At 56.6% G+C, this 20,245-nt stretch overlaps 2 protein-coding genes across 6 annotated transcripts in view; one reads left to right on the top strand and one right to left on the bottom strand.

Annotated features, from left to right (window-relative positions):
* The first annotated feature begins 3,638 nt into the window (after window positions 1–3,638).
* Window positions 3,639–19,880, top strand: AGT (angiotensinogen). 4 transcript variants are annotated; one of them, XR_003796979.1, is made up of 7 exons: window positions 7,114–9,206; window positions 12,278–12,545; window positions 13,339–13,397; window positions 14,171–14,315; window positions 14,980–18,248; window positions 18,645–19,010; window positions 19,686–19,880. XR_003796979.1 is itself a non-coding variant. In XM_029244924.1 (5 exons), exons 2-5 carry the CDS (start codon window positions 8,378–8,380, stop codon window positions 15,169–15,171), a joined length of 1,434 nt encoding a protein of 477 aa, XP_029100757.1. In that variant the 5' UTR covers window positions 3,639–3,680; window positions 8,349–8,377; the 3' UTR covers window positions 15,172–15,669. The 4 variants fall into 4 exon arrangements, 3 of the variants coding, with proteins under 3 accessions (XP_029100757.1, XP_029100755.1, XP_029100754.1); XM_029244924.1 differs by lacking the exons at window positions 13,339–13,397; window positions 18,645–19,010; window positions 19,686–19,880 and adding an exon at window positions 3,639–3,680 and having other exon boundaries at window positions 8,349–9,206; window positions 14,980–15,669; XM_029244921.1 differs by lacking the exons at window positions 13,339–13,397; window positions 18,645–19,010; window positions 19,686–19,880 and having other exon boundaries at window positions 7,867–9,206; window positions 14,980–15,669.
* The window catches only part of COG2 (component of oligomeric golgi complex 2), a 41,591-nt gene continuing 40,366 nt past the window's right edge, over window positions 19,021–20,245 (bottom strand). For both annotated transcript variants that reach the window (XM_029244920.1, XM_029244919.1), the window contains exon 18: window positions 19,021–19,700. In XM_029244920.1, the coding sequence (XP_029100753.1) occupies window positions 19,599–19,700 (102 nt within the window). In that variant the 3' untranslated portion in view covers window positions 19,021–19,598. The remainder of the gene's footprint in view (window positions 19,701–20,245) is intronic.

Raw genomic sequence — 20,245 nt, 5'->3', positions numbered from 1 at the left:
ACAGTGAAGGAAACCTTGTGCTGGGCAGCAAGAGTGACCCCGTTACTAGATGGCTTTCCTAGAACTGGGATACTCCATAGGCAAGAGTCCTGGAGCTACTTGGACATCTGGTCAACCCCTGGTGCCACTTGAGGGATGAGTGCACTGAAGGGGAAAAGCAGCCACCAGGGGCCACACAGGTCATGGTCCTGCCACCCTGCCGGTCCCAGGCACCAGAGAGCTTGGAACACTTAGAGGAAGGTGCCCTGGAGCGTGGCTTGTGGGATCTAAGGGTGGCACTGTCGGGAGGCCCCTTCCAGTTCTGTGGTCCCAAGATTCAACTCTTCACACCTCAGTTTTCCCACTGCTGTTGGGCTATTTTGAGATGATGCAGTAAAACCTAGTTACACACATATTTGGGGTTCAGGGCCCCTCCCCCAAATTCACTAGTTTAATAAAAACCTGTGCATTATGATTTGTCTAGATAGCAGATGTCTCCCACCGCCTCTTGATACTGTCATTTTTGTGAAACACTTGTGGTCCTTTTGAGAGCTGGGCTAAGACCCATTTCAATGCGACATCAACAAGCACAATCTAAATTTTATCTGTAATGCCCAAACTAAGTGCCTGAGGGGCAAGTGGGGTGCTCAGTGGGAGAGCTCTTTCCTCAGCCCAGACCCTCCCCTGGGCTGGGTGCATCTTTCTCTCAGGGCAGGGAAATCTGTGCGGCCAGGTGAGTTGACACGTAGATAAGGGACTCCTAGGGCTAGAAGGGTGCTTGTGGTCACTCAGGACAGAGAGAGGAGTGAGGGGCAGCTCCCAGCCCAGCAGGACAGAGACCTGCCCAGAGGACTATGTTGTCCCTTGGTCCGTCCTGTCTCTGAGAGAGTCGTAGACTGTTAGACGTGGGTCCAGGTTGACCCCGGCCAGTGCAGGTCCGGGCCCCACCAACATTGCTCCCGGGGCCACACCCACTCATCCTCAAGGCCTTGCCCTGCCTTCTCCTTTCTCAAAGTGAGTCTCCCTGACCGTACAGCCTAGACCAGGCTTCCTGTTCTATCCTCCGGTTGCACACGACTCTTCTTCTTCCTAACGTTTATCCCAACTGCAAATAAATCATTATTTATGCAATTACGGATTAATTTTGACACTTTGCAAAACTGTAGGTTTCATGCGGGTGGCGACTGTGCCTGATCTGTTTCCAGTTGTCACCTCAGAGATGAGTTCCATTCTTGGCATGTATTCTAATAGGTTTTCCATAAATAGTTGTTGGGCAAATGAACAAAAGTGGTACAAAAAGAATGGGCGTTGGGGTCAGACAGACCTGGATTCCTTCTGGGTGACGTTTAGCAAATAGCTGAGCCTCTTTGGACCTCAGTTTTCTCTCCCTAGGTGGTGGGTAGAGTAGAATTTATACTGCAGCCATGTTGAAAGATTTATATACCTGGCATGCAGCTGCTGCTCCATAAATATTAATTCTCTCTTCCTTCTCTTTTAGAGTTGAGGATACAGAATAATGCCTCTTCTTTCATTATCACATTCAATAAAAGAGCTCACGGGACTTCCCTGGCGGTCCAGTGGTTAAGACTTCACCTTCCATTGCAGGGGGTGTGGGTTCGATCCCTGGTCAAGGAGCTAAGATCCCACGTGCCTCGCGGCCAAGAAACCAAAACATCAAACAGAAGCAATATTGTAGCAAATTCAATAAAGACTTTAAAAATGGTCCACATCAAAAAAAAATCTAAAAGAAAAAAAAAAAGGAGCTCACAGTTCAATCTGCCCACTTCTCCTTCCACTGTCTTCTCAAACCATCTGAGCCTGGTCCCTCCCTCGTCTTTCCCTGAGGCCACTCTCCAACTTGCCCATGACCTCAACCCACCTCCTCTTGGCCTTTGACAAACGCTAAAGGGTTAGTAAATGATTGATCAAAAATGCTTTGTGTGGACACATCTCAGTACCAATGACTCTAAGCCATGTGACACCCTGCTCAGAAGACCTCTTTCAGGCTGTAACTCCTCACTTATCAGAACTGCCCCCTGGCCTCTGGAACTCCACTCAAGCTTCTTGCACTGCCCCCTTGGACCCCTCCTAGGCTGGCTGACTCCTATCCCATTCCCTGTCCCCCTGGATTTCCCTAGTGGCTCCTCTCCTCACTTTGACTCTCCCTGGGTAAAACACCTCCTCCCACTGGCCTTGGATTACGTGCTGGTGGTGCACTTGTCTCCCGCGTCTGTGTCCCCAGCCTGGACCGCCCTCTGGAGTGTCAGAACCGTCTCCCCAAGTGCTCAGCACTGGGTTCCGATAGACACCTCAGAAGAAACCCATCCAAACTCAAACTCTGCGCAGTCCTTCCCCAGAGCTCTTGTACCTCCCGTGTCCCTCTCGGGGGTTATTGGTTTCATCATTCTCTCAGGAGCCTCAGCTTGGAAATGTGATGCCTGTATGTTCTTCGTTTTTCCTCCAGACCTCCTATGACGGTGTCGCTGTTAGAGTGAATTTTTTGAAGGAGAAGTCCAGCATCATGCCCCCCGCTTTGCTCAGAGGTCTTCAATCCCTCCCTCTCCGGGCGTCACCTCTACCCTCCGAAGTGGTCTTCGGGCTCTAACCAGCATCCTTCCTTCCCTGTCACTCACTTTACACAGCCCAGACCCAGGCTGGCATCTTGTGTGTCAACTCCAGTTCCTGCAGACTTTGGCCTGAAACTCTGTGTCTGGGGGATTCTCGCCATCCCCGGGGGGTGGGGGGCAGCCCAGGAGCAGCAGTAGTTTGGTTGCCATCACTGCCCCCCGCTTCCAGCCCCTGGGCTGGCTGGTGACCCCCAGACAAGCCCCATGCTTCCCCACCTCTGTTACTGTCATATCTGTCTCTACCCTTGAAAAGTGCTTCTTTAACCTCCAAGCCCAACTTATTTATCCTTCAAGGTTTGACTCAACTGACAGGGAGAACCCTGAGACCTTCCCCAGCTTTGAGGGATTGATGTGTCTCACAATCTGAAAGCATTTTGTGGGCACCTTCCCACCTGTCTAAGTCTAGTTAGTGTCTAATGGTCTCCCAGGTAAATCACGAGATTCTAGAAGATGCTTTTGCTTGGTTGTGTGTTTCTCCCTACGCCTGTCAGAGGTCCTCGCGTGGAGTGGGCGCCCAGTGGCTATTTGGACAACGGCTGGGCCGCTCAAGGCCGTCGGGTCAGGCCACCCCCAGGCCACCTGAGCGGGGCTTTCCCCTTCCCGCTGCGCCCATGAGCCCGCACGTTCTTGGGGCCTCTCAGAAGCACATCCCAAGGGGACTCCGGCCCAAGGCTTGGGGGGCTGGCCTCGGGCCATCACATCTGGGGGCCGAGATGCATCACACCACCACACGGGACACTCCTGTGTCCCATAGCAACAGCTTCTGCTCGGGAGAACTTCAGTAAATGTGTAACTCGACCGTGTACCGGCTCAGTCTGTCAGAGGCAACAGCGTGCATCGATCTCCCTGGCTTCCTGGACGGAGGCCCAGCATGAGAGTCGCCTGGCCTGCCTAGGCGGGCAGCTGCCTGAAGCTCCCACCCCCATGGCCCGGCGCCGTGATGCAACCCCTCCCCCGAGCCTGAGCACGGGGCAGCCTGGGAACGGCACAGTCCCCACCCTTCAGACATAAATAGTGCCTCAGTGGCCCAGCCAGAGGAAGAGGCCACCCCTGTCTTGGGGACGAGAGCAGAAGGTAAGCAGGAGCCTTCTCCACACCTACCCCTCCCCAGCTCTCTCCCTGCGGGGGGCTTGTCCGCTGTGGGAAGAAAGCTGGGGGCTCTGCTGGGGGCAGGGGAAGAGCTGCTGGAAGGCCACGGCTAAACAGCACCCAGGACGCAGGCGCCAGGGGCCAGTGGCGACCTGGGCTGTGGCGGACATTACCACTGAAGACGCTGAGGCTGTCTCTTCCCCCAGGCCTAGGCGGTCCTTCCTCTGAGCCCACCCTGGGTCTCACCAGGGGGCCTGCTCCCCTCAGCGACAGGCAGGCTGGCCTCCCTCTGAGCAGGGCTGGGTCCTGCGGGGCTGGCCTGGGAGAAGACTCACTGTGGTCAACAGTCCACTGGGTCCTCTTCTGGCCAGAGGGGCAGCAAGGCTTGTGCAGGCAGTGGAGCTGGGGGGAAGGGCAGGCTCAGTGAACCCAGGGCTGTGTCCGCACAGGGCTCAGGGGAGCGGTGGCCTCGTCTCCTGCAGCTCTGTTGAGGCAGTGCTGGCTCTGGTCCCGGGCTCCCTGAGCCTTGGTTTGCTCATCTATAAAATGGAACCAATGGCAACGCCTGGCTTCCCTTGCTCAGGGACTGTGCTATAAATTAAGAGTGCTAATACAACCTGAAAGTGCTTCCTAAACTTTAGAATAAACGAAAAAGACTCGGCCTTATTATTTTGGCTCACGTGTAGTATAGATTAGTGCTTAAGAGTGTGGACTGTGGAGTCAGGGGCTCTGGGTTTGAATACTAGATCTGTCTCTTACTGGCTGTGTGACCTTGAGCAAGTCTCTGAACCTCTCTCTGTTCCTCTGCACAACAGCACTAACCCATTCATTTAGCCACTACTTGCTGAGTACTTGTTGACACATTTTGGGGAATGTGGGACACATCCGTGAACAAAACAGAGCAAGAGCCTCACTCCTGTGGGATTTGCATTCGTCGTTTAGCGTTGCAGTACACGCTGAACAGAAGAAATAAAAGAATAACTCAGTGATACAGAGTGTGGCAGGTGACCAGTGGCATGGGGAAGGGAAAGGAGGGCAGGGGGAGTGAGTCCAGAGTGCCAGGCGTGGCGTGGCCAGTCGCAGCATGAAATCTGGCGGCGGCAAGGCGTGGGCAGGAAGGTAGGGCTGCTGTGAGGGTCAGAGGACGATCCTTGAAATCGCTACAACAGTGATCCTCCTTACACATGCCTTAGCTGCCGTCCTCACCATTACCCTTACGCACGGGGCCCTGAGAAGTAGGGAAGCCTAGAAGGAGGGGCTGGTGAAGGGGGAGGCCAAGGACGGGTGGGTGGAAGAGAATGGAACCCAAGGAGAGGGCGTCAGGCCAGGCCGGCCGGGTGCCGACTTAGAACTGGGGCTGCGGCCACGGACCACAAGTGAGAGCCAGCGGCAGGCTCGGAAATCACCTGGAACGGTGCTGTGCCTCCAGGACGCCAGCATGGGGCTGCGATCACCTGCCTGGCCCCCACCTGGGACCCTCAGGCCTGTCACTGAAGGAGTGCCGCACGCTCGGGCCCCAGCGCTTTCCCCGGCGACCTGACTTGCTGTGGCCTTTTACATCCTTTTACACGAGACGTCAGCCGGCAACTTGGGCCGGCGTACCAGGAGGGCCTATGAAGAGGGGAGAATCTTCTGTCCCTTGTTTCCGTGTCGCGTGGTTCCTCGTGAGGACAGTGGGTTGTGTCAAATGCCTTGGAAGGAGGGGAGGCAGGGGCTGAGACCAGAGGTCAAAGTTCCCTTGGCAACCCGGCGCCTAGAGCAGGGCGAGCACACAACGCGCGGGGGCTGGATACCGAGGGCAGTTGCAGTCAGCACGCTGACCGGCCGTGCATGGGTGTGCAGGAAGCGTCCAGGTCTCGAGGTGACCTGGAGGCGGAGGTGACGTCCCACAGCTCCAAGGAGGCCCAGGCCAGCTCTGGGAGGGCAGCGGGGTGGGGTGGGGAAGCTGAGCAGTAGGCTGGTAGCACAGCACATCCCTTCAGAGCCACGAGGGAGGTGTCGTGTGAAAATGGCTAGGACTGAATGAAGCCGTACAGGCGGCATTCGCCCTCTCAGTGAGAACCATCACAGAATCAACGGGCAGAGCTGCCCAGGGGCCTCCTCTCCCAGGGGTTCGGCCCACTGCCGTGCTCTTGGCCAGAGGTGAGGCTGGGGCAGGGTCGCAGGGCTCTTGAGCCCAAAGGGTGCTGGAGACTGTCCCGCCCGCCCCGGGTGACCCGTGTCTAGGGAGAGGCTCTAAACCATTGCGGCACATCCGTGTCGCCTGGGAGAACGCGACCCAGACCAGTGAAATTGGGCTGTCGGTGGGTGGGGCTTGGCGGGGTGACAGAGCTCCTCGGGGATTCCACTAGCAGGGAAGAGGGAGCTGGTGTGGGGCTGACGCAGGTGAGGGATGCCTGGGCTTCCCCGGGCTGAGCCCATGGTGCTTCATCCCAGCTGCATGTTGAGACCGCTGGGAGACTAAAATCCCCTCCCCAGACCCCTCCCCAGGGCCACTTAGCTAGCATCTCTGGTGGTGAGGCCCAGGGCTCCACAGTTTCTAAGGCTTCCCGGGTGAGTCCCCTGAGAACCGGGGGAGAGTAAAGTAGGGTGGAATCGGTTGTCTGTTCCATCCTTGCTGTATGACCTTGGGAACATTTCTCCACACCTTAGAACTCCCCTTTGTGTGTCTGCAAAGGAGGGAAACAATTCCTTCCTTACGCTATCGTGTAACGACTAGATAGGATGATCTATGGGAAAGGGCTTTGGTGAACTGTCACGTACCAAACAAATATAAGGTCTCCTTTCTTAGATTATACACCATAGCTGGGAAACGAGGGGAACATGCCCCAGGGATACTACACAGCTGGATTGCTCTTGCCAGGCTGATTTATAACACAGGAAGAACCTCTGTGTGTGTTAGTCTTGTACTCCAAGCTGGTGTACCACCTACCCTGGGGCTTGGAGGCCCACAAAGACCTGCTGTCTGCCCCACGTTTTGTTCTCTGGGGAAAACTGATAGCCATAACCATGTGGGCATATTAGTGCCGTGGGCTGCCACGAGTACCACACGCTGGGGTCTTAAACAACGGAAATCTATTTTCTCCTGATTCTGGAGGCTGGAAGTCCGAGATCAAGATGTTGGCAGGGGTGGCTTCTTCTGAGGCCTCTCTCCTTGGCCTGCAGGCGGTCGGTCTCCTGGCCGTCTTCTCCTTGTATTTTCGAGTGGTCCTCCCTGTCTGTGTTTTAATCTCCTCTTCGTATAAGGACACCAGTCAGATTGGATTAGGGCCACCCTGATGGCCTCATTTAACCTACACTACTTCTTTAAAGACTCTGTCTCCAAATATAGTCACTTTAAGATATATTTTTTTAAATATTTATTTTTTTTTGTTTTGGCCGCGTCGGGTCTGAGTTGCGGCACGTGGGATCTTTCGTTGCGGCGAGCGGGCTTCTCTCTAGTCACGGTGCGTGGGCTTAGTTGCCCCGCAGCACGTGGGATCTTATTTCCCCGACCAGGGATCGAACCTGCGTCCCCTGCACTGAGAGTCGGATTCTTAACCACTGGACCACCAGGGAAGTCCCTAAATATAGTCACACTTTGAGGCACTGGGGGTCAGAACTTTGTTGAAGAAAATAATCAATAAACAATCTATATTAGGAATAGAAAAAACTCTTTGATTTGAGCCAAACTGGGGACTATAGCAGGGAGACACGGATACAGGAAGCACTTGAATTGGGTTCCACCAGGCAACTAAATAGAGGAGGCTTGTAAAGGCAAAAACTGCAAAATTACATAAGCTGTTTGTCAAGAATTAGGATGGGCACTGGCAAGAAGTAAGGGTGTTTGTTTAGCAAGGATTGGTTGGGGTCCAAAAAGGTTGCATAGTTACAAGGGGAGACCTTGAGACCATAAGGCGGCAGCTGGCAACGGCTAGCTGATAGGATTTTGAGAATGGCTGGTGGTGTCCTTGAGTCTGATAGAGTTCAGAAAATTCAAGTTCTCAGTGATGCACGAACATGTCTGAAACCACAACCGCAGTGGCCACCCAGCTCCACTTTGGATAAGCCAGAATGACTTCCCCATACCTCAGTATGTAAACATTTCTCCCATCAACTTCAACATTTGGATTTTTAAATTTTTGCATAAATATCATGATACTTTGTGACTCAAAGTGTTCCTTTAAAAATAAGTTAAAATGTTTCCAGATCACTCTTCTGTTAACCATGCAATTATTGACCAAAGCATCATATCACTAGTTAGCACAAGGTAAAAATAATACAAGCCACTCACATATTCTTGAAGAAAAATGCTTGCGATATTTTGTGAAAACATTTGTTTACATTTTTTACTTGACTTAATGAGCCATTTCATATTTTTTCTTTAAAATCTACAAATGCCTTCGTATTCAGGCATCCTCACCACTCTAAAATTTAAACAAAACAAAACCCAAACCCAACCCCAAAATAAAACCCCACGAAAGCACAACTCAGCCCATGACAGTGCAGTTTGCACCTGGATCATAGACATAGATATTTTCCGCAGAGCTTTGAACCACTTCCTCTCTGACATTTGTTAAGATGTGGAGGGATTTCTCCTGTGCTGACTGGTTGTAGGGAATATGGCTAGAGGGCATTCAATAATCCTCTTTCACCCTTCACAAAATATTTCAGGGTCCGCAGAAGTGAGCACCCCGTCAGAGATGGCTCCTGCTGGCCTGAGCCTGGGGGCCTCCGTCCTTTGCCTCTTGGCCTGGGCTCGCCTGGCCACTGCAGACCGGGTGTATATACACCCCTTCCACCTCCTTGTTTACAGCAAGAGCAGCTGTGACCAGCTAGAGAAACCCAGGGCGGAGTCGCCCCCAGACCCAACCTTCACACCTGTCCCGATTCAGGCCAAGTCGTCCGCCGTGGACGAGCAGGCCCTGCGGGAGCAGCTGGTTCGAGCCACCCAGCAGCTGGAGGCCGAAGAGCGGCTGCGGGCCGTGAAGGTGGGGGTGTTGCTCAACTTCATGGGCTTCCACATGTACAAGATGCTGAGCGAGACACGGAGCGCGGCCAGCGGGGCTGTGCTCTCCCCGGTGGCTCTCTTTGGCACCCTGACCTCTTTCTACCTGGGGGCCTTGGACCCCACGGCCAGCAGACTACAGGCATTCCTGGGCGTCCCGGGGGAGGATCAGGGCTGCACCTCCCGGCTGGATGGTCACAAGGTCCTGTCCGCCCTGCAGACCATCCAGGGCCTCCTGGTGGCCCAGGGCGGGGCCGGCAGCCGGGCCAGACTGCTCCTGTCCACGGTGGTCGGGCTGTTCACGGCCCCTGGCCTGCGCCTGAAGCAGCCATTCGTGCAGGGCCTGTCTTCCATCTCCCCTGTCACCCTCTCCCGCTCGCTAGACTTGTCCACGGACCCAGATCTCGCTGCTGAGAAGATCAACAGGTTCATGCAGGCTGTGACAGGGTGGGAGATGGGCAGGCCCCTGACAGGGGTCAATCCAGACAGCACCCTGCTCTTCAACACTTACGTCCACTTCCAAGGTAAGGCCAGCCCTCGGGGGGGCTCTGCCCCCGGCCGGTGCAGGAGGGTGGCAGTTCTTTGTCTGTACGGACTTCATGTCTGACGTCTCAGTTCAGCTGAGCAGGGCTGGGCCTGGAGAGGGGCAGGGTAGCAGATGTGGAGAAGTACCTGGGGCCACCCTCACGGAGGACGAAGTGGCTGCCCCACTGGGCTCCTTGGATGGGCACTGGCCGAGCATCCGCCTCCCCCGCTGCTGCCCTACTATGTGCAGCTACTGCACTGCATCCTTTTACATTCATCGCTGAATCCCCACGTGATGCGGTGAGAGGTGTGATTTGCTTTTGTTTACCAGTGAGGAAACAGACTCAGAGAAACAAAGGGACCGGTCCCAGGTTCTAAACTCACGTCTCGTGGCCGTGGCCCAGCTCCACGCTCAGAAGGGACGGGTGCCTGTCTGTTGAGAAGATCAAGGGTTCTCGTCCTTGAGAAGGTCACTGTCCCATGCAAATATAACCAGTTTGCTTACATCACTTTCATATTGAGAGAGGTTATTACCAAAAAAAATGCCTAAGACACAGGCTGTTCATTCATTCAAAAACAATCATTGAGGATGTAGTACTTGTAGGACTCTGAGCTGGCGCCTCAGAGGGGACAAGCAGGGAGGCTGCACAGGCCCCGCCCCCAGCTTGCTGACTGTGGTTTACCAGAAAGCTGGATCCCCCGGACCAGTGCCTCAGCCCCAGAGCTGCAGGTAAGGTGCTCTGGGAAGGTGGCCCGGGGCTCAGCGCACTCGGCGAGGGGCGTCACCTGGGAGAGGACAGAAGGAAGGCCTGGGAAGTGGCACAAGGCTGCCAAGGTCAGGGCGAGGAACCAGAACAGGAGTGGCTTTGTTTGGCCCGAGCTCAGAAGGAGAGAATGGGACAGTGTTAGGCAAGGCCACAAAGATGGGTCAGGGCCAGACTTTGAGACTTTGGATGTGATGCTGGGAGTTTGGAGCTGTGGGTGTCTGGGAGCTGAGTGGCAGACTTTCTGTGCAGAGGTCATCCCTGGCCTGCACTGTGGGGACTGGAGGCTGGGAGAGTGGTTGGAAGGTTATGCAATCGCCCGGCAAACTCTCCTGGGAGCAGGCCCTGAGGTCTCGGCTCTGTGAACGGAGGGGCAGGCTGAGGAGGGCTGCGCGTGAGGTGCTATCAGGACGTGCAACCTAGCAGAGCCAAGAGACAAGGAAGGCGGTCGGAGGGCAGGGCTGTGGGGACAGGCGAAGGCTGAACAGAGCGCGGTCCTTTCCTTACTCTGACAATATCCTGGAAGGCTGAAAATCTACAAAGAAAAGGCCTCCAGCCTGCCTTTGGGAGCAGGGGGATGGTGCTAACCCCAGGAGGGCGCAGGTCCCCGCGCTGACAGGTTCCGGGAGCAGAGTCCAGGCAGGGGCCATGCAGCCATGGGTGGCCGCACCCCATGGAGGGTGGAGGGGGCCTGTGAGCTCGGCCCGCCGTCCCTAAGAGGAGCCTGGGAGGAGAGCTTAATGCGAAAGGCCTGCCCCCCAAAAGGCAGAGCCAGAGAGCCACTGGCGCCAGAAAGGGCCTCACCAGTTTTCCTAACCTGGCGAGACGTCCTTAATCTCTGGATGAGAACAGGGTGCTGTGTTCTTCAGTCGAGCAGAGAGTAGCGGGCAGCCACCTTTGTTTCAGACTCCCATATCTTTTTTGGAGGCAGCATCCTTCTTTCCCTTTTAGTTTGTTGGTGGAAAAAATTTAGTCCTTCTTTCCCTATACACAAACCAGCCGCCTGCCAGGTCTGTGGGCCGGCGTGGAGGTGCCCTGGGGAGCCAGAGGACGGACACTGCAGCTCCTCGTGAGCAGCCCTCCCGAAGCCGAGTTTGTCTGTACACACAGGGCTCCGAGGATGGAGGATAGGGCAGGGGCTGGGTGCCCTGGCCACTCCCTCCTCACAAGACCCAGGCTCCCTGTCCCCAGCTCCCTCACCCCTCTTTCCTTGGAGACCTCGGGCTCAATAAGAAGGGACCCCTGACTCATTTAAGTCACATCTGCTCAGATCTCCCAAGTGCCAGGTGCCCCAGGGCCACTCTGCGATGGGCTCATCTCTCAACCTCACCTGTTCTCCCAGGGACAACCACACTGGGCCGTTCAAGGGCACTGGGATGACCGCAGAGGGAGGGATGTGCTGGTGCACCCCCAGGTGCCAGCGCCTTCGGCAAGCTGCTCAGCAACAGCTCAGCTCTGCAACCCCCATGCCACAGCCCGCCCCTGGGGGTGGCAGGGGGCAGGGAGGGCTCGGCCCCCTCAGGGCGCAGCACACAGGTAGCACGTAGCACTTCCGCTCACATCCACTGGTCACCGGATCATCTGTCTGTCCCCAGCAGCAAGCAGTACCGAGAAACGTGAAACGATTCCGTATGCTAGTGTAACGGTGGACACGCCATTGAGCGTTTGTCCAAACCTGTAAAACGTCCAGCACCAGGCATGAACTGTGTGAACTCTGGAACTCTGGGTGACGATGATGTGGCCACATCGGTTCCTCAGTGTTACCCAACGTACCGTCTAGCGGGGATGCTGGTCGTAGGGGGGCTGTGTGCTGGGGAGGGGGGAGTAGCGGACATACAGGAAAGACCTGCACTTTTCTCGTAATTTTGCCGTGAACCTAAACGGCTCTAAGGAATAAAGTGGTTCTTCTGGCTTGTTGTTTGTTTTTTAAAGTGAGCATGGCAGAGCTCAGGCTTGGGGCCAGGACAGCTCTGGGTCTGAGTTTACCTGGTTATTAGCGCGGGAGGATCCTCAAGCTCGGCTCCTTTGTGGGCCTCAGGTTGGGGCCTGGTGTGGACTACGCCTTCAACATTGGCCGTTGGTGGATTTTGCAGGAGGAAGAATTGATGGTCAGGGGTCCTGGGGCTGGTGAACTTCGGGGGCCGGGAAAGTGCAGAGCAGCCTGGGGCTGGGGCAGGGGCGAGGCTTTGGTGGGGAAGGGGAGGGGGACGGGAGGGGAGGGGAGGGGAAGGGGGTCTGCGGCCCAGCCCTGTCCCACGCCTTCCCTCTCCTGACTCTTCCTTTCCTGTCTCCTGCCGGGTCCCCAGGAAAGATGAAGGGGTTCTCCCTGCTGCCGGGGCTCCAGGAGTTCTGGGTGGACAACACCACCTCAGTGTCGGTCCCTATGCTCTTGGGCATCGGCACCTTCCACTACTGGAGCGACACCCAGAACAACCTCTCCGTGACCCGCGTGCCCCTCAGCGCCAATGCCTGCCTGCTGCTCATCCAGCCGCACCGCGCTCCCGACTTGCGGCAGGTGGAGGCCCTCACCTTCCAGCACAACTTCCTGACCCGGATGAAGAATCTCTCTCCCCGGTACGGCTCCGGGAAACCGCTTGGACCCTCCTGGGCTGCGCCCCTGGAGTGGGGAGCTGCATGGACGGCTCTGCCCGGGCGGTGGGGGGCATGGGTGGCCACGGGCGCGGTGTGGGCCGAGCCCTGGGCACCCAGAGGGTAGGGTGGCGATGGTGCCTGAGCACCCTCCACCCACCAGTGCACCCTCCATCCGTGGACCCAGCTCTCTGGGTCCTTCTCTGGGTGCAGGAGAGGTAGGGGAGGAGGCCCGCTTTTCCCCGTGCTTCCGTTTACCCGCAGGCTTGGGTGGCCCACGGTCAGTACTCCCTCTGAGAGGGGACCTTTGCCATGTGTGATCCACTGCATTCCAACAGCTTCCTGGGGGCTACCTTTCCAGGAGCCCTGGGACTCCTTCAAGAGCCCTGGGAGTAGGCAGGCTTTCTCGGGTGCTGCTCTTGACTCCAGGACTCCCCTAGTTTGCTGCCTGGGTCATCTGTTCCTCTTTCCTACTGCGACTGTGGCATCAGACTTGCTTACGTATCAGGCCCAGAGCAGCGGGTCCAGATTCTGAGACAGGCACCAAGGGGCACGGAGGGCCTCCTGAGGTCAAGTCTTTTTAAGTCATTTTTTAAAAACTGTGGTAAACACATAACATAGAATTTATGGCTCAGCCGAGCCATTTTATAGTGTGTATCTCTGTGGCATCAATACCTTCACGTTTTTGCGCTACCATCTGTCTCCAGAAACTTTTCATCTTCCCAAACTGAAGCTCTGTCCCCATTAATCACTAACAACTCATTTCCCCCCGCTGCAGGCCCTGGCGACCACCCTCCTACTTTGTCTCTATGAACTCGACTCCTCTGTGTACCTCCTGTAAGTGGTATCACAGAGTATTTGTCCTTTTGTGTTGGGCTTATTTCACTGAACATAATGTCCTCAAGCCTCATGCATGTTGTATCACGTGTCAGAATGTCCTTCCTCTTTGGCGCTGGGTAGTATTCCAGTGTGGTATCTGCCACGGTCTGTTTATCCAGCCATCTGCTGACGGACACCTGGGTCACTTCCACCTTTTGGCTGTTGTGAATAGCGCTGCTCTGGACATGGGTGTACTGTCAACCCTGTAAGGGTCTGGTGCATTGCTGGAAACATCTATGGGCTCTCAGGGTTGCCCAAGGAAGGCAGAGGTAGTACATGGAGGTGAACTGACTTGACATAAGTGACATGCCTGGCACAGAGGCTGACATCGTACCTTCTCCCCCTCCCACGGGGAGATCACCACTGAAAGGTAGTAAGACACGACATGTTATTTTAGAGGACATCGTTTTAAAATTAACCAACGAGTATGCTTTCAATGCAGCCAACCTAAAAAAGGAGCAGAAAAAAGAATAGACAACTATTCACATCAACCCCCAGAGAGCACCGTTGTTAAATACTGTACATCCCTCCCGCAGAATTTCAAAGAAAATGAAGGTTTTTTAAATTGTATTTGTTGCTGAAAATTTTCCCGAGACACCCTAGCTGGGTGAGGCTAGCAAACGCCCCCTCATTCGGGGACACACGCCACCCGGCTTCCCGGGTCTTCCGTGAGTCCGGTGTGGCCTGGGGCTTCACAGCTGGAGCTTGGTAACCGTGTGTCATCTCCCCAGGGCCATCCGCCTGACCATGCCCCAGCTGACACTGAAAGGGTCCTACGACCTGCAGGACCTGCTTGCCCAGACCAAGCTGCCCGCCCTGCTGGGCGCCGAGGCAAACCTGGGCAAAATCAGCGATGCCAACCTCAGAGTTGGAAAGGTACCGTGCCGCCGGTGTCTGTGCCTGACGTGGGCTCTGTGTTCCCGGAGTCGGGAGGCACGGGTGGGAGGGACACAGAGGCGGCCCGGGGGCAGGAGGAGAGAGAGGAGGGCGTGGCCGGGCGGCTGGAGGCCCAGGGTGGCAGAGAAGTGACCGGAGCTCTCGGGGGCTTGCCAGGGACAGCTGGAGAGCGGCAAACCTCTCCCCACCACGTGCTCTGGGCTCTGTCCCACCTGCCCAGCCTCGGGTCCTCCCCAGATCCTACAGCAGGGTCAGGACGGGGACCCGGGGACTAGTGCCTCTAGGCCGGCTGCCGGCCCTGCCACACAGCTCCTGGCTTCAGGGACGCACTTAGCAGCAGACGGACGGTCCTGGGGCACAGGGGGCGATGGACGCCCGCAACCGAGAAATGCCTGCACGCTGGGAGGGAGGGGAGGCCGGGTGGCTCACAGTCCTGGGCCCGGAGCCCTCTGCGCTGAGTTCGCAGAGAGAAGCACCCGCCCGGGACAGCAGGGGAAGGTGGAGACGGGCGGGTTTGGGGGACGCTTTGGGGAGGAGCCATCACATCGTGTGAGTCGGGCCGAGGGAGGGCAGGCAGGCTGGAGAGCGGTCCTCCCCCGGGCCCGGGCCTTCAGGAGCGACCCCCAGGCTCGCTGCTTTGCAGGTGCTGAACAGCGTTCTCTTTGAGCTAAAAGCAGACGAGGGAGAGCAGCCCACGGAGTCTGCACCACAGCCAGCTGGGCCCGAGGTCTTGGAGGTGACCCTGAACAGCCCATTCCTGTTGGCCGTCTTGGAGCGAGACTCGGCTGCCCTGCACTTCCTGGGCCGCGTGTCCAACCCGCTGAGCGCTGCGTGAGGCCCGCTGCCCGTGTGTCACCGCCGGTGTCACCACCCGTCCCCGTTCTCTTCCACGGAGTCCACCGAGAGCGGCCGCTCCTCCTGGGAAACGCGCGCTGTGTACAGTGAGCATCCTTCTCAGGCGGCTGGGGGGATGCAGGGCCATGAGCCCGTGTTCGGTGCAGGCCACTGCTCCTGGAAGAGCTTGAACACACCAGCTTGTTTTTGAAACCCAAAATGGTTTCCTTTATCATCGAGGACAGAAATCGGGCTTTAAGATTAAAACATCCCTTTCTCATTGCCCCAGGCTCACCTTTGGCTTATTGAGTGTGACGATGACCTGCAAGTGGTCCACGATGCGTTCCTTTCTCTGGGTTTCTCAGCTTTTCTTTCCCCTGATACTTGTGGTTTTTGAAAAACACATTACGAAAAACAACACAAGCGTCTGAATGTACGTTAGACTGTAATCCCATGGCTGGCTATCCCTGCGGTGTTAATAAATGTCTTGCAACAGTAAGCAAAAATGAAAACCTCTTTCACTCAGCAGCAGCAGCGGGACTAATGTGTGCAAGGCAGCTGACAGGCTGTACCGACAAAAGGGCCTTTTCGGCCTTGGAGCCGTGTCTGGACGGGGCTTTCACGGAAGGCACAGGCTGTCCTCGCCTCATCTGGACAAGTTCCAGGTGCGCAGACCAGCTGCGCGGAGCCCGCTGGGAAGCACCGGGCGGCAGACAGCCAGGCCCTTCCTCCCAGACACGTCCCGGGATTGCTACTTACAGTGGCTGGGCTTGGAAGGCGGAGAGAGAAACCTTCACCCGTGAACGTGGGCACATCCCTCTCCGTCTGCTGAGTGCCTGCCTGTCCCCCACTTTCTAAGTCTCAGACAGAGCCCGAGAGGGAGGTGGGCCCTCGCAGGCTGGCCCATGCTGCTCGCCCCGAACTGTGAAATGCACGCAGAGCACCTTCGGTCCCTGCCTTCCATGAACACTGAAAGGACTAAGCTGTCTTGAAGTGTGGCCACTACCCATAAGGGCCAAGGAGCAGGGGAGGGAGCCGGAGGCTCGAGGGCTGGGAGTGGACGGCGTCTTTGCTCTGCTTGTAGGAGCTGCCCCGCCCACCCCAGACTGGGCCCCTGCAGCCGCTCCAAGGGCCCGGCTCTTCCGGACGGAACTGTGGCAACGGGGTGGGTGTCTGCTCCTCCGACCACCGAGGCCAGCAGGGGACAGCAGCTCAGCTTCTCTCCCCACACGCCCAAGCCCCCCTCTGTAGTCTAAACACCTCTCCCTAGTTGCGATGTCAGGGGAGACCGCTGTCCTTCCCAGCCGTCTGCTGCGCCGGGCACATGAGAGGCATCCCAGAGATGGGCGGCTGGGCAGGAAGCCCAGCTCCAACACTTACGAACTGCTGTGTGCCCCAGATCCAGTTACTTTGCCTCTCTGGGCCTCCCTGCCTTTATTTGTAAAATGGGAAACACCTGAACGAAAAACTGAATAACCACCACCAATACGTCAATGGCCCTCAGTCCACACAAAGGCCACGACCTCCCTGTCTGGAAGTCCTGCTCCGCAAAAGTACGGCAGGAAGGGGGTGCCTATCTGTGGGCAGCTGTGGCAGGCTAAATAATGGCACCCAAAGACGCCCAGGTCCCAATCCCTAGAACCTCTGAATGTGACCTTAGATGGCAAAGGGGGCTTTGCAGATGTGATTAAAGGTCTTCAGGCGAGAAGGTGATCCTGGATTATCTGCGTGGGCCCTGGGTGCAGTCACAGGTCTCCTTGTAAGAGGGGGGAACAGAGAGACTGGAGGAGGAGAAGGGAGATGTGACACGGGGCCACGGGGCAAGGAGTGAGGACAGCCCCGCGAAGCTGCACAGGAAGGGCAGGGTCCTCCGCTAGCGTCCGGGGGAGCACTGCCCTGGGAGCCTAGGAGAAAGGCAGGCCCGCAGGCCCCGCCCAGACCTCCTGAGTCGGAATCTGTATCTTTGCAGGAGGCCCGGGGATCACCTAGAATTTAGGAAGCACTGCTTTATGCGATGCTCAAAACCCCCCCTCCAAGCACATGCTTCTAGACGGGAACGTGGCCACCACCCGTCAGGACCCACCACTTGGAGTTAGGGTCTCGAGGGGACAGAAGCACCTGCAAATCAGAACCACAACCATCGTGGTGTCTCCTGTAATTCCTAAAACAACTTCAGGCGAAAAACGGTTTTTATTTTCAAAACAGGTGCTGACTACTGGATTCAGAGCTGCCTTTCAAAACAATCCTCCCAGCACATGCCTTCCTGCATCTGACAAATATCTGTGACGGCTGCTGGGTGCCCAGCTTTGGGTGAAGTCGCCTGGATAGACCTGGGGCAGCCCCACCACGGCGGCCAGAGGACGAGGATGTTTGTGCTCTGGCCTTATTTCCAAAAGCAACCGGCAGGACACTAACGGACTTGCCGCTCTCCGCTCCGGAGCTCTTTCACAGACGCGCAGAAGGCTCAGGATGCTGCAAGGATGCTCAGGCCCGGCATCTTGTGCACCACTTGACACAAAAGGATTAACGGATTAACGGTAGGGGTTTGTTTCTCTTACACATTTCTGCAGCCAACCGTGCGTCTTCCTGGGGTTGCGAAGTGCTTATCCAGTGACAAGGTCATCTGACAACTACAGGTCCCTTCAATCTGACATTCCAGCTGCGCACGAGCCCCGGCCCAAGGACGGCCAGGGGACGCGCCTCACGGCTCCCGAGGGATGTCATCAGATCCCAAACCTGTTACCGACTCAACTCCTTAATTTCTGTTTCCTCACCTGCAAACTGGGAACAACAGTGCTGGAGTTGGAGGGGCTAATAAACTGTATCCCTGTCCACCACGTCCTGAAACAACCGATAAAGGCAAAGCAGCCGGGGAGACGGCGACAGCACCGGAGTGTATCGCTGACTGAGACCGGGCCACGTGGCTGCCGAGGCAGGCTGTGTCAGGCGTGCACGAGGCTGCCGAGGCCCCGAGGGAGCCCGCACGATGCGGAGGCAGTGATGCAGCGCGTGCAGCGCACCCCGTTACGCCGAGCTGCAGGCTCGCCTCCTGGCACGAGGCCGCGCCCCAACTCCCAGGTGTGCGTGCAGCTCCGGGGCGGCGCCGAGGGGCCGGCTCTCCCCGCCCCGGCCCCTGCTGCCCAGGGGCCCAGCACCGCACAATGGGGCGCCGGCACCCCCGGCCAAGCGGGCTCAGCCCCTTCGCGCCAGTCCCTCCCACGGTCTCACTCGCCCTCCTGTGCCTCTGGCCAGCTTCCTCATGTTGCGCAGAGTTAGGATGCCCATCCATCCAAGGGCGGGGCCCACCCTGCGGGGAGCGGAGGAGGCCAGAGCGCTGCCCAGCTGCGCCCGCTGCCCTCCCGGGGGCTCCCCTCCCCTCCCCTCCCCCGCCCCTGCTCTGGCTCCGCTGCCCAATCCCCGCTGATGCCTCCCAGGTCTGCTCCCTTAACTCCCGGTCACCCTTCTCCCCCACAGAGCTAACCTTCGACCAGACTGAGCCACGAGGAAACGCAAAGGCAGAGCAGGAGGCGTACCTGCTCTCGCATCGTCGGCGGGCTCGGCACGAGCGCTCGCACGCGCGTGTGAACCTGCGAACCGACGAACCAGCCACGCGCTTTCAGTACCTCTTTCCAGCACTCCCAACTCTTCTCCCTCCCCGACACGCAGGCGTCGGTCGCCGGGAAGGTGCGTCGGGTCACCCTCCCCTGGACCAGAACTGCCACGCGCCTGAAGGGAGGCTCTGGGTGGACAGGACCCTGCAGGTGCCAAGAAGAGGAGACGTGCCGTCAGAGGCATGACTGCGGAGGAGCATCTGACTTGTGCGGAATTCACACATTAGAGGTACACAGGCTTTGGCAGACTCTTCTTTTATTTAGGAGACCGATCCCCCCGCTGGTTCCCGCTCCCGACAGAGGCCTGGGTGACCTGCACTCTTCCTGAACGCCTAACGGGGGAGTGGGAGCCACCAGGACTGCGTCTTCCAGAAAGTCAGCAAGTGGGCAGTTACTTGCATCGTGGAGAAGGGCGTTTGCACACAGTATGGTCACCCCTCTGCAGCCGGCCACTTCTAACTGCAGGATCAGGGAGATGACTTTTTATATTCATATATATATTTCCTTCAATCATATTTTAGAAATCAGCTCTGCCACGCTAAGATTTACGATAAAAATAAAATAATTTGCTCTGTAAACTACAGTAGAAAGTTTCAAATGTCTTAGTTAAAAACTATCTTCCATACAACGGAAAAAGGCTTTTGTATTCTTTTTGGGTGAAAGAAAACCCAAATACGCTGCGGTGGGAGGCCGTCCTGGCGCGTTGCTGGGACCCTGTGCAAGCGCTTCTTGGCTGCAGGCCGTGAGAGAACAGAGCCGCTTTCTTCCGTGCAGGCGCGAGGCCCGACTTCCTCTCCCCTGGGCTCTTCCAAGATGCTTAAGGCTGCCCCGCCGTTGCCTGGTCCTTCGCAGCGGCAACAAGCTCTGTAAGAGCTGGAAAGCTTCTTATGTCCTTTGTCCGCAGGCCTATCTTTTCGATCTGCAAAGGCCACGGGGATGAATCAAGTTACTGAGATGTGAGCTGAACGTGGAGAAGACCCTTACAAAGAAGGAAACAAAACATGCACCCTCACCTCACCCTCCACGGAACCAGAAAAGGGCAGCTCCCTAGTGACTGGGAGGGTATTTCTTCCTTTCAAATAAATGAAGTAAAAAAGAATTTCCTTATTGTAGAATTTATTTCGGGGGGTCATTCTAAGAAGCCAGTGTTAAGTTATCTCAGTTCATTAAATCAGACTCTCACCAGGATAAGAGCCTCTTTTGCGGACTGGAAGAGAAAATTCACACTAAGAGAAATAATAAAGTAATTTTTTAACTGAATCATTCTCAAAAAACAACCAGCCTGAGACCTTCATGCCTTAGTGTGTCGTCCACAAGCCTTTCTTAGAAGCGGGTGCAGTCAGACAGCTTTGCACAGCAGCTGCCGTGGGTTATTTCAGTGCCAGAGATGCAGCACGCAGCATCCCTCCCACCTTAACCCCACAGCCGTCAGGAACTACACGTGCACGCGTGCACAAGCGGACC

The sequence above is a fragment of the Monodon monoceros genome, unplaced genomic scaffold (genome assembly GCF_005190385.1).
Source record: "Monodon monoceros isolate NGI ecotype Baffin Bay Population unplaced genomic scaffold, NGI_Narwhal_1 Super_Scaffold_4, whole genome shotgun sequence".
Classification (NCBI taxonomy): Eukaryota; Metazoa; Chordata; class Mammalia; order Artiodactyla; family Monodontidae; genus Monodon; species Monodon monoceros.
Note: the sequence above shows the minus strand (reverse complement) of the source record. Positions and strands in the feature narration are given on the sequence as shown.

Excerpts from the sequence above, each read along its gene's own strand:
- AGT (XM_029244921.1), top strand. The coding sequence starts at position 8,297 with ATGGCTAGAGGGCATTCAATAATCCTCTTTCACCCTTCACAAAATATT. Across the intron at positions 9,207-12,277 it reads CACTTACGTCCACTTCCAAG|GAAAGATGAAGGGGTTCTCC; the intron begins GTAAGGCCAGCC and ends CCGGGTCCCCAG. Across the intron at positions 12,546-14,170 it reads ATGAAGAATCTCTCTCCCCG|GGCCATCCGCCTGACCATGC; the intron begins GTACGGCTCCGG and ends TCATCTCCCCAG.